At 31.0% G+C, this 12,813-nt stretch overlaps 2 protein-coding genes across 2 annotated transcripts; both read left to right on the plus strand.

The window, feature by feature from the left end:
• Nucleotides 1–1,589: 1,589 nt before the first annotated feature.
• Nucleotides 1,590–9,442, plus strand: LOC105208815 (serine/threonine-protein phosphatase 2B catalytic subunit 2). Its single transcript, XM_054231667.1, has one exon. It carries the CDS (start codon nt 2,235–2,237, stop codon nt 3,915–3,917), a length of 1,683 nt encoding a protein of 560 aa, XP_054087642.1. The 5' UTR covers nt 1,590–2,234; the 3' UTR covers nt 3,918–9,442.
• A 941-nt stretch (nt 9,443–10,383) lies between these two features.
• LOC105208813 (cyclin-K) lies at nt 10,384–12,147 on the plus strand. Its single transcript, XM_011178861.3, has 2 exons — nt 10,384–10,976; nt 11,036–12,147. Exons 1-2 carry the CDS (start codon nt 10,623–10,625, stop codon nt 12,014–12,016), a joined length of 1,335 nt encoding a protein of 444 aa, XP_011177163.2. The 5' UTR covers nt 10,384–10,622; the 3' UTR covers nt 12,017–12,147.
• Nucleotides 12,148–12,813: the final 666 nt, after the last annotated feature.

Raw genomic sequence — 12,813 nt, forward strand, 5'->3', positions numbered from 1 at the left:
TTGTCATTTTCTCCACCAAACTCTCTACAACTTTTCCGCATTTTCGCTTTTACACCTTTTACTTAAAAATTTGCTAACCTTTTTGCTGCCGATTTCAAGTTCAAATGTGTTTTTATATGAAGTTCTCTTCGACAGCTGGTTTTGGTTTAAGTTCATATGTACGTAAGTAAGTGATCGAATAAATGGTTAAAGAGAGGAACAAAATCAACGACATTGCAAGGTCCGCAGTGGTAAAAAAGGACGATACCCCACATCAAAACCGGCAAAAAAAATTCTAAATCTTAAAGTATTGAAATTGTAATACATAATTTGATATGTATTGGTTGCTTCGTTGAGATCTTACTCCTTCTTGAGATATTACTGGATGCCGTCGATGAATATAGAATCTCTGCGAAAGGTGTCTTTTTTATTACAGATATACAATCAAGTGGGTTGAGGTATCACCGCCAAAAACAGGTGTTGCTATAATTTTGGAATTCACTGTGGATTCAATGTTGTATAATGATTGTTAGACTTATTCAATAGATATATCGTGTTACTGGATAAAATGGTTAGAAATCTAGGATATAAACACTTTCCATGAAAATAATTACGAATGGACCAAGTAAAAAACAACGATGACTAACCATTTCAGCTTTAGGTGATTTCAAACTCACGGACCAAGAAAACTGGTGAAGAAGCACAAGAGAATACTATCCAATGAGAATATAAAATATCTGTATTATTCCAATAAGCGAGCAATTTCTAGCTGCATAATAAATAGTATCGATGTTTGTATAATGGTGCCTATATTTGTTCACTTAATTTATTCTCCATTTTGAAGTAGCAGTTGCTGTACAAATATTTGGTTAAGTGATAAGAAATTATAGAGGTTTGTACAGAATAATATTTTTTCTATTCTTATTAGAATGATTATGATTGCACAGCAAATAAGTCTAGGTTAAAGAAAACGAATTTGCAATATTTGAAAATAAAAAATATAAGAATGGGTTGCTGCGTCTTAATTCTAATTGCATGGTCCAATTGTAAACAATATTTCTCTTGCTACTATTTTATTCGATAATTAAACTAGCATTTAGATAAGGGGGATTTATTTTGTAGACGTAGTTGGCCTTGACTGTGAAGGTTTTACGAAAGGCATGCATGTAGTTGTTGATGCATGATCAAGGTCAATAACTAACTCCCTCAAGTTGTGATATAACCGTTTAGATGATATTGAATTTTGGTCTCGGAGTGTCTTTCGGTATTTTATTTATATTAGCCTTAGTTTTAGAAACTTGAGAATATGGATACATGTATTAAGAAACTAAAGTATAATATATGTTGGAATTTTAAAAATATTGTAGTTAGTTTCTTCGGATAAAAACCTATAATATTTCATTTTGTATTACGAAACCATATCAGAAGCTGATATTCTTAAAATTAGGAAATTTTCTATTATATTTGAATTTAAAATAATTACGATTTTTTCTACCATATTTGTTTTTGTTCTCTCAAAATATTCTTATTAGATTGACGATTTTTATTGTAAAACCACCCTTATATCCAATAAAGACCGCCGCATGCGACCATGTAGTGAAAAATGAAATAGGCAACACTTGTAATATTGGATTGTCAAATAGAAAAGAAATGAAAATTTTTTCACCATTTAGGACTTGAGCAAATTAGCACAAAAGTTGATCAAAATCGTTTAGAAAATTATATAAAATAGTGAAATTTCAAAATAAAAGATGCAAAGATGATTTTTTCATAAAAAGTAGATAAGAACTAACGTAGCCAGTGAGATAGAAAAAAAATTTGCAGAAACTGGCAGTGGGCAGAGTGCAATAAAACGATAGGTAAAAAAATAAGGCAAAGAGCAATATTTGTGCAGTGGCGAGCAGCAGTCAGAAAGGCAAAACAGGTACAAGGCAAACAAGTAGTGAAAAAGGGAGACAGTGCAAGAAAACAGTGATTGAAAAGAGACCTAGAAAAGGAGTGGAGTATACGTATAGAAACATAAAGAGGAATATCAATAAAGCAGTGCGGAAATAAATGAAATATCACGAAATACGGAAAAATCAAAATTACGCAGACACAGTAAATTGTATTCCAAACAAATTCGCACACCATTTTAAATAAAAATATCAGAGGTAGGACCTCCATATTGTGGTGTAGTGAACAAGATAACTGCTCGAAAACTGAGCGATTTACTTTTAGGCTCATAAATAAAAACAGTTCTTTAAGAAAAAAAAATGTCTTCGAATAATCAATCATCCGCCACGCAGGGTGTAAACCCCAGTTCAAATACTGCAAACGCAGCTAGTGGGGCAACAAGTGCGGTTTCAGATCAGCGCAATGCTCCAACAGACTCTCCAGCTGCTGCAGGCAGCAGCAGTGCTACAACGACTGCTGGTGGACCAGCGGATAGTCCAACTCGAGTTGCAAAAACACCTGCTGTTAATACAAAAGAACGTGTAATTGATAATGTTCCATTTCCACCCAGCCATAAGTTGACTATGGCCGAAGTGTTTGATCTGCGAACTGGCAAACCTAATCATGACATATTAAAACAGCATTTCATTCTTGAAGGTCGCATAGAGGAGGCACCTGCATTACGAATTATTCAAGAGGGGGCTGCTTTGTTGCGACAAGAAAAAACTATGATAGACATCGAGGCGCCAGTGACCGTATGTGGTGATATACATGGACAGTTTTATGACCTCATGAAATTATTTGAAGTAGGAGGGTCGCCAGCCTCCACTAAATACCTCTTCCTTGGAGATTATGTGGATCGAGGTTACTTTAGTATTGAGTGTGTTTTGTATTTGTGGTCATTAAAAATCACATACCCGAATACATTATTCTTACTGCGTGGCAATCACGAATGCCGACATTTAACGGAGTACTTCACTTTCAAACAAGAGTGTAAGATCAAATACTCGGAACGTGTGTATGACGCATGCATGGATGCTTTCGATTGTTTACCTCTAGCGGCTTTAATGAATCAACAATTTCTGTGTGTCCATGGTGGTTTGTCGCCTGAAATACATGAATTGGAAGATATACGTCGTTTGGATAGATTTAAGGAGCCACCAGCATTCGGGCCAATGTGCGATTTGTTATGGTCTGATCCCTTAGAAGATTTCGGTAATGAGAAAAATTCCGACTTTTATTCGCACAACTCGGTGCGTGGCTGTTCGTATTTCTATAGCTATGCAGCATGCTGTGACTTCTTACAGAATAACAATCTTTTATCGATTATACGTGCACACGAGGCGCAGGACGCTGGATATCGCATGTATCGTAAAAGTCAAACCACTGGGTTCCCATCGCTAATTACCATATTCTCAGCACCCAATTATTTGGATGTGTACAATAACAAAGCGGCGGTGTTGAAATATGAAAACAATGTAATGAACATTCGACAGTTCAACTGTTCTCCACATCCTTACTGGCTTCCCAACTTCATGGACGTATTCACTTGGTCCTTGCCGTTCGTGGGCGAGAAAGTTACCGAGATGCTGGTGAATGTATTGAATATTTGCTCGGACGATGAACTCATGACCGAGGAGAGTGAAGAGCCATTATCAGATGATGAAGCGGCGTTACGTAAGGAAGTCATACGAAATAAAATACGTGCGATCGGTAAAATGGCGCGTGTATTTTCCGTGTTACGTGAAGAATCTGAATCTGTACTGCAACTGAAGGGTCTAACACCAACTGGTGCATTGCCTTTGGGCGCACTATCCGGTGGCAAACAGTCGCTGAAGAATGCGATGCAAGGCTTCTCACCCAATCACAAGATCACTTCGTTTGCCGAAGCGAAGGGACTGGATGCTGTGAATGAGCGCATGCCACCGCGGAGAGATCAACCGCCAACACCCAGTGAAGAGCATATAAATAGTCAGGGAGGCACAACTGCGCATAATGGGTAATTAGGCTAAAGTGTGTAAGTTATGAATATTTCATATGCAATAGTAGATGATATACATATATGAGAGACATGTAGAGGGATGCATACAACTTTGAAAGTATAATAATGACTACGTTCAAATGTGCAATGCAATTAAATTATGCAAAATGTTAAATACCATTTATTAATTCATTCAAGTTTAAAGTTAATGAAAGAAATTACATATAAAATAAATACAAATAAAGCATTATTTAAGCCAAGCACCTATTGCAAATTACAACTTTTGTTGTTGTAAAATAGTAAGAACAAAACAAAAATAAATAAATTGCAAGAAAAAATATGCCAGTCATTACTGTTTTTATAATACTATCTTTAGTTATGAACTACATTTTAATGTATACAAACATTTACTTTAATAAGCGGCGTTAAAAAAATATATTTAAAAAAAATTAAGGACCCTGTTATATTTCTTGAGTTTTATTTATTTAAAATGGCATTCCATTTTGGTATTCTCTTTATTTTTATTTTTTCATTCACAAGATAACAAACCAACTGCTACAACATAAGTAGCCATTGAAAGCATATTTATTTTATTGATTTGATATGGGAAAGCCGCTAAATATTTAATATTCCTTATTGTTAGCGTGAAACTCCTACATATTTATGCATTTTGCATTACGACTTTGACATTTTTCTTTTTAAAAGCATGTTAGCTTCAATTCGACTGTTTTATACTACTGGTGCCATCATCAATTAAGAGATTATTTGCAATGAGTTCTTCTCTTCTCTCTATAAATGGTATATTTGGCATCAATATATTTTTCCAATGTCCCATAGCAAAGAAAACACGTTGGAGAATTTGTGAAAGTTTTGGAGAGTTTTTTCAAAAATAAATTGCACACATGGGAAACATTTGTTAACTTAGATAATGACATAAAAAATTAAAAAAAAAGTTAGTTACAAATAGTAAAAATTATGATGAATATATAATGAAATTTAGCTAAAAAAAACACAGTCTTATTGTATTGAGCAAGTACAAGTTCTTTAAGAGTTATATGTTCTAACAACATTTGAATGCAAGATCAAAGCATATTAACGAACCGTTGACATTTTTAACGTTTGTGCAATATTCACCAAGCTCATATCGAACATTAAGCAAGTGAAAATGCGTTTATAGACGAAATTGAACATTTTAATAACAATTAAATGCTTATTTATAATATTTATAAACCCCTTAGTAACATAAAAATATATACACACACATATTTTATAAAAAAAAAAATAACAACAAGAGGTGAACAGCAAAAGCTTAGTGTCAAATACATAAATCATGTATTCTGTACTATGAAACGACAAAACGGTGAATGGCATAATTGAATGACGGAAAATTTGGCAAAGAAAACTGCTAGTTGTTGGCATATTTAGAGTGTTGAAACATAACGCTGCTGATAGCGAAAGTTGAGGAAGTCAGTTTTCGAATAATTTTATGTTATCAAATCGAAAATGTTCTAAATATTGCTTGTCATAACTTCAAATATATGTGTTTTTTAGGCTTTGACAACTTTCGCTTTCGGCAACAAATGTGTACTATATATGCATATACCAAGGAAATGTAAAGTGTACGGTGTAAGAACGTATGACACAAGTGCATAAGGTATTATATATGTATAAAAATGTATAATAACAATGCAAATATATACATACATATACTCGCAAAAGTAAAATAAAAAAAAAAAAATAACAAAAAACAGTCATATAAACATTAATATTATAGTTAAAATGGGTAGTGCGAAAGATCAAAGTAAACGGATAAACATTTAAGTGTGTTTCATGTCAAAAGGCTAATAACAAAACTACATACCCATACATACATACAATTATGTTTAAAATAAATTTGATGCCAAATCAAATTGATAATAATACATACAAGTAGTATAAGGACACAAGCATGCTAAGCACTAATTAAGCAGAGAGTAAATATAAAATAACACTATGTCAAAAATGTTTATAAACGTAATGAATACACACTGAATTTCTCCAAAAGCAAAGCAATTTAAATTCCACGTTGACAGTGTTGCAAGCAGTGCAAGTAAAAGTTGGGAGTCGAGCAAGCATTAAACAATAATAATAATTAAACACTGTGCGTAAAAAGTTAAAGTCTTTAAAATTAAAAAATAAACAAAAATTAGACATACATACATATATATAAACATGTGTGTCGCAACGCTGCAGCCATAATACTAACATGTATTTTAAACTTAAAAAAAAAAATCACCATGGGTTTATGTGTTTTTTTTCCTTTGCAATATAACAAATTACGATTGCCTGCACTTTAATGGCAAATTAGTGGAATATTTTTCAATTTCAAAATCAAATTAATTAAATTTATGTGAATGTATAGTTAATATTTAAAGCAAATAGCATTTGAACGCATTTAATTTGAAAACACAAAAAGCGAAACAAAGTGAAATTAAATCAAAAATATAAATAAAACAATTTTAAACTACTAGGAATGGTATGGAAACAAAATCAACATAAATTAAATTAATGCTTAAAAATATATATGAAAAAGAAAATATTGCATTTCATGTATTGTAAAATGTATTTAAGCGTAAGTATTCAAATTATTTTTTATGTTGTTGTATATAAATAAAAAAAATGCTGTACTTTGTGCTTAAACGAATTTTTTTTTAACTATTGTTGTCATTATGTTATGCCATTTTAAAAGAATTTTTAAACATAGAGAATTATAATATTGTAATCGAATAATTGTAACTTATTTAAATTTTTACAATTTTAATAATTAAATTAAATTATTTGGTCGATAAATAAATGTACATGTACTTATTTAATAGGAAATATGAAATACATAAACTAAATAAAAAAAACAATTAACTAGCAATTATTAATAATACATGTCGAAAAATGAAACATATTTTAGTAATAAATTGAAGAGACATTGCAACAAAGATGAAGCGTGATAAACACAAAGTTGAAGAATTGAATTGATTCGAAGTGAAGTGAAGTGAAGTGAAGCTGCGGTAAACACATAAATATAGGTGAATTAAATTTAAATTAGAAAATGCAGAAAAAGGCTGGAGTAAAATGGAATGTAATAAAATAAATTGAGCAAACACTTCTAATTAGCAGTTTATACACTTATTAAGAGTTGATAGCTATGGTATAAATGTTATAAAGTAAATAACAAATTTATGAAAAATAAATTAAAAAATGCGCTGTGTGTTATGTCGGTGCCACTTCTAATTAGCGATTATGCTCTACACACGCTCACAGTGTATAACAGCACAGGAGTTGCAATCTCCAATGATCATATACAACACCATAATCATAATTTTCAAAATATTTATAAAAAATTAGTAACTTCTTTGTATGCGCATACGGTTATTAAAAATTAAACAACAACAACTTTCAGCATAAATCGAAAAAGAAAGCAATGCAAATGTTTCTAAAAGTGTATTACTTATATAAAGTTTTTGAAAATACTATAGACTACAAATTACAGCTATGCGGGTATAAAAAAAAGAAAACCAATTGTTTGTAGCGACTGCGCACAAAGCTAACAACTAGATAGTGGTTTTGAAAAATATTTCCAATGTGCAATATTGAGTATTAAGCCGAAACTGGCCAAAAATAATAATAATAATAATATCAAACAGAAGGAGTTGAGACACAACAGTGGACTTTGCAGTTTGTAAGCGTGAAGCCAAACAAATTTGTAGAAATAATACCAGGGAATGGAAAAATTCGTCAACGCTCATCATTTGATTGGCTAGCAGATTTTTTCAAATGCTGTTATTATTTTGTACATTTTTGTACACGTATACACAATCAAAATTTTTTAAAATATAGATATGCAACATATATAAGTTTTCTTGAAGATCTAAATACACCGTATGTTATAATAACCACTGAAACAGCATTATTCAACACTTAAATAAGCTCGTACCAGCACTACGAAATTGCATTGGCGTACAAATTTCACAAATAAAATGAATTATATAAATTGGTATGTGAATTGCAATATAAATATAGTTGACATTTATTGTTGCCAGAGATTTGTTAAAAACTCCAAACTGCACTTTGCAACATCAAAAAAAGAAAAAAAAATCTAGCATAAGCAGCAATTAAAATCGCAACAGTTGAAAGAACGTTAAGATGTGATTAGCATAAAGCCGCATATTAAATTAACCATATATCAAAACAAAATTATACTAACAAAACAAGATCATTGATTAGTAATTTAATGATAATATTAAACATTTTAAAAATATAGCAAGCACATTTAATTCTAAAACTAACAAATATCACAATCACAATACTATATAAATACTTATGTATATTAAATATATGTGCGTATATACAAAATTAATACATATTTTCTTAATTTTATAACATAATCCACTAGCACAATTTCCTTTGACTATTGTTAAGATTGTTAACGCATGTGAGCTCAAACGAGTACACAGTGGTCCATATGAGTTTTTATAATATTATATTAGTAACGGTTTTCGAGAAATTATTTTCGTATCGTAAAAAATGAAGTTGAATTTGTTTACCATTTAATTGAAACTTCAATTTATTATAAACTTAAAATAAATTACAAAACTAATACACTATAGAAATATTAATTTTTCAAATTTCTTCCGCTGTTCGGTGTGCAAAGAGCTTTACGGATTGAATCTCTAAACAAAAAAAGTTGTGTTCATATTTCTCAAGCTAATATACTGCAAATTAAACTCTTTTCTGCTATGTCACAACTATACGTAAACTAACTTAAATAACCAACTGCTTTGTGCCATATTTGTGTATACGAATTTTGAATAACTTATATTTAAAGCGTTACTATATTAACATTTCTCTCAACTATCAACAATTAAACAAAAAATGTGCAAAATTTAAAGTGTCAAAAAATAATTTGTAATTTAATGCTTTTTTGTTGTTTTCATATAATTTGTCAACCGCTAGGAATGAAACTTAATATTTATAACTCCAAATTTTCATCGGTTTATAATTAAATATTTTATGTTGCATTTTAGTGTTACCACTTTGATTTTATTTTTTAATTTAAATTTTTCCTTTTAAAATAATAACTCCTAATTTAAAAATAGCATTCGCCTACTAAAGCAATTCTAAAAGTTAATATAAAATAAATATATTAATACATTAATATATATATATATATATATATATATATTGTATTTATAAGCAAAATAATGTTAATTAAATTTTAAGTGTCTATGTTATAAGATAATAAAAATGCAAACATACATATATGAGTACACGCATGCATTGTATCATTAAACAACAACTACAACACCAACATCACGATTCCTTAGCTGGACAATTTCCTTAAAATAAAAATTTATAAAAAGTATAACTTAAAGTTCACTACTAAAACCTATTAGCACTTTTACATCACCTACATACTTATAAATAAATATAGTGCACTATGTATGGCAAATATGTAGTTATATAACTATGCATAATATGTACTGTAAGTGTTTACATACATACTAGTATAAATAACATACATATGTAAAATTACTCCCATTACATATAAAATCATTTAACAACATACTTTAAGATCAATCATTAAAAATCTACAAACGCAAACTTCTCCAACTCTTTCCAATTTAGTCATAAAACTTTAAGGGCAAACTTGCGTACGAACTAAAGTTATTAAACATAAGCTAATACAAAACTAAGGAAGGTGAAAAGAAGAATATCGCAATTGAAAAGTCAGTATATAAAAATAGCATAAATATTCATTCCGTATTGGGGCTTTAATAAAATTAAAATTCAATCTCTTCTAAGAGAAGTCATTAAAAAAGTTATAAGGTTACATATAAATCAAATAAATTAAATTAAATTATATGTATCATAACAAAAATATAACAACATGGTAAAGCTGAGAGGAATATTGATTTAATGAATAATGAACCTAGTTACATTTCTACTAAACTAACTTAACTAAACTATTGTAACTTACCTTACTAAACTATAGAAACAAAGGAATGAAGAAATACCAACTATGAAAACGCTATGTGGAATACATTTTTTTACTTATACATCTACTTATATTTTAAACTTAATATATTCAATTTTATGAATTTAAATTATATACAAATAAAATAATCAACAACAAAGCAAGATATTGATGAAATCCGAAATAAAGAAAAAACAAATGTCTTTTACTTACACATCACCCCAAATCGAGTTAACACGGGAGCAAGGTATTTGATTTTTAAAATCCTTTAAATAGGTAACTGGCGTAACTGATTGCTTCCTTTTTCGCAGTAACGCTACTTGCAGTAACGATGCTTACAGAGATTCACTCTTACTTTATACTAAATTCTTATTGTAGGACTGCTTAGAAATAGTTTTTAATTTTTCACAAATGTCATAAATTGGTTTGTCATATTTTGACATTCGATCGTTCATTTTGTCTGAATTTTACTGCTATTTAACACACAACTATAGAAAATTATTTAAAAAAATAACAAAAACGTAACGAATTCAAACAATTGTGCAGAACAATGTCACGTATGAAATTACAACTCTGTAACAACGTAGCCATTAAAAGACAATGGCAACTCTTATCAAAAACATTTGGCTATCAATTTCGTCAACAGTTGTTTTAGTAACTTTTGTGTGTGAAAAGTGTAAATTTTTATTAATTCCGAAATACAAAAAATAAATAAACAATATGCCGTGTTGGTATTGGGATAAAAAGGAGTTGGGTGATACACCTTCCATTTTGGATGGTATATCGTTTGAGACTGAACGCCGCTACCGTAAGGAGGGTGCACGTTTTATAATGAATTGTGGCACACAGATGGGATTAGGTCACAATACTATGGCTACCGGTGTAGTCTACTTTCATCGTTTTTATATGTTTCATTCCTTCAAAAGTTTTCCAAGATACGTAACAGCATGTTGCTGCCTCTTCCTTGCTGGTAAAGTTGAAGAAACACCGAAAAAGTGTCGCGACATAATAAAAATAGCAAGAACTTTGTTGTCGGATAACTATTTCTATTCGTTTGGAGAAGATCCCAAAGAAGTAAGCAAAAATTATTTTAAAATATTTTTATAATGTCTAAAGCTTTGGTTTTATTGTAGGAGGTCATGACGCTGGAGCGCATCTTGTTACAAACTATAAAATTTGATTTGCAAGTGGAACACCCTTACACATTTCTTCTAAAATATGCGAAATGTTTCCGTGGTGATCAAGTGAAATTACAAAAAATGGTGCAAATGGCTTGGAATTTTGTTAATGACTCTCTGAGCACGGTTGTATGCTTGCAATGGGAACCCGAAATTATCGCAGTGGCACTTATACATCTAGCTAGTAAGCTGAGTAAATTTACCGTCGCCGACTGGATCGGACGTCAACCGAGCAATAACCGTTGGTGGGACATGTTTGTATCAGATGTAACAATGGATATACTTGAGGATATATGTCATCAAGTGTTGGACTTATATCAACCCAATCAAAAGGAGTCCGAAGCCAACAGTCCACCACAAAAACCACCCAGTCGCGCAGATAGTCCTACACCAACAAAACCTTTAATTGCCACTCCCAACACTGGTTCTCCAGCATCAAAACTAAAGCCACCACAATCTGGTACTTTTAATTCAGCCACATTAGCTACGATACCAACTGTTGGTGAGCTCGGTAATATTCAAAGCATAAAATCACTGGCTAATTCTGGCCCAATAGCACCGTCCGTTGGAGAACCTACCGCTATACCCACCGTCGGTATGACCTCAAATTATCACAATATGTATCCGCCACCAGCTTCAGTAACAACACATCCAATACATTCGTTGTATAATTCATCTGTTCCTGCGCCACCTCAACCACCATCACATAATTACGCAGGTCCAGGTGGACCATCCAATGTCGTACCACCACCACTTCCACCACCTATAGGACCATATAATATGGCACCAGCAGCATCATGGGGCGGTCCAGGTTTAAACACAAATTCACATTATCCATCAAATGTACAACCGCCCATGCCACCTGGACCAAGTGGTGGGGGCTCACAACACGGTTACCAGGTATCTTCGCAATATTCTCGACGTAATTACATGTGATTTATATTCTCAATAAATACGAAAGTGGTTTTATGCAAAGCAGATTTAAAAAAATTTAGAAATTTACCATTCGCATTAATAAAAATTTGATACAAATAATTTATTATAAAATATAGACGATATAAAAAATGTATGTGTGTATTTATTTTGAACATTTGCTGCAGATGAAATTGGGTGTTTAAAATTGTTATAAAAAATAATGTAATAAATATTTGATTATTATATTTTAATACGAATTCAGTTTTTTCAAAAAAAAAATGAATTTTCTACCGTCTGGCAGCTTTATACGCATATGTCATCAAAAAACAAGTACAAATACAGACGTAATCAGTTTTCAATTTCCAGTAAAGTGTACCTAGAGTGAATAATAATACAAATCAAGTAAGATAAAATATATGATATTAATACAACAGCTATAAACAATAATATTAACTAGCCTTCGTGTTGTTGCATAAAAAAAACAAGATTGCAATTTGTGTTTACTTCCTAGGATATAAAAATTGAGTGCTTCGTGGCTGCATTTAGCTAGCATTGATGAAAGGGATTTAAGCAATTAATACATTTTTAATAGCAATTCCGCCTCTAATTGCAATCTCTATACAACTACGTTTCCGGTGAAGAAAGAGTGTTATACGTTGTGAAATTTTCATAAATACTGACGTGGTATATAGTAGTTATTAGACAATTATTTCGTGACTTCTGCACTTACAATATATATTAAAAGTGTGGCATAGATGAGTCAAACAAGTGCAATCTTTACATGCATTAATTTGCTAGTGGAACAGTTAGTTTGTGTG

The sequence above is a fragment of the Zeugodacus cucurbitae genome, chromosome 5, assembly GCF_028554725.1.
Source record: "Zeugodacus cucurbitae isolate PBARC_wt_2022May chromosome 5, idZeuCucr1.2, whole genome shotgun sequence".
Taxonomy (NCBI): domain Eukaryota; kingdom Metazoa; phylum Arthropoda; class Insecta; order Diptera; family Tephritidae; genus Zeugodacus; species Zeugodacus cucurbitae.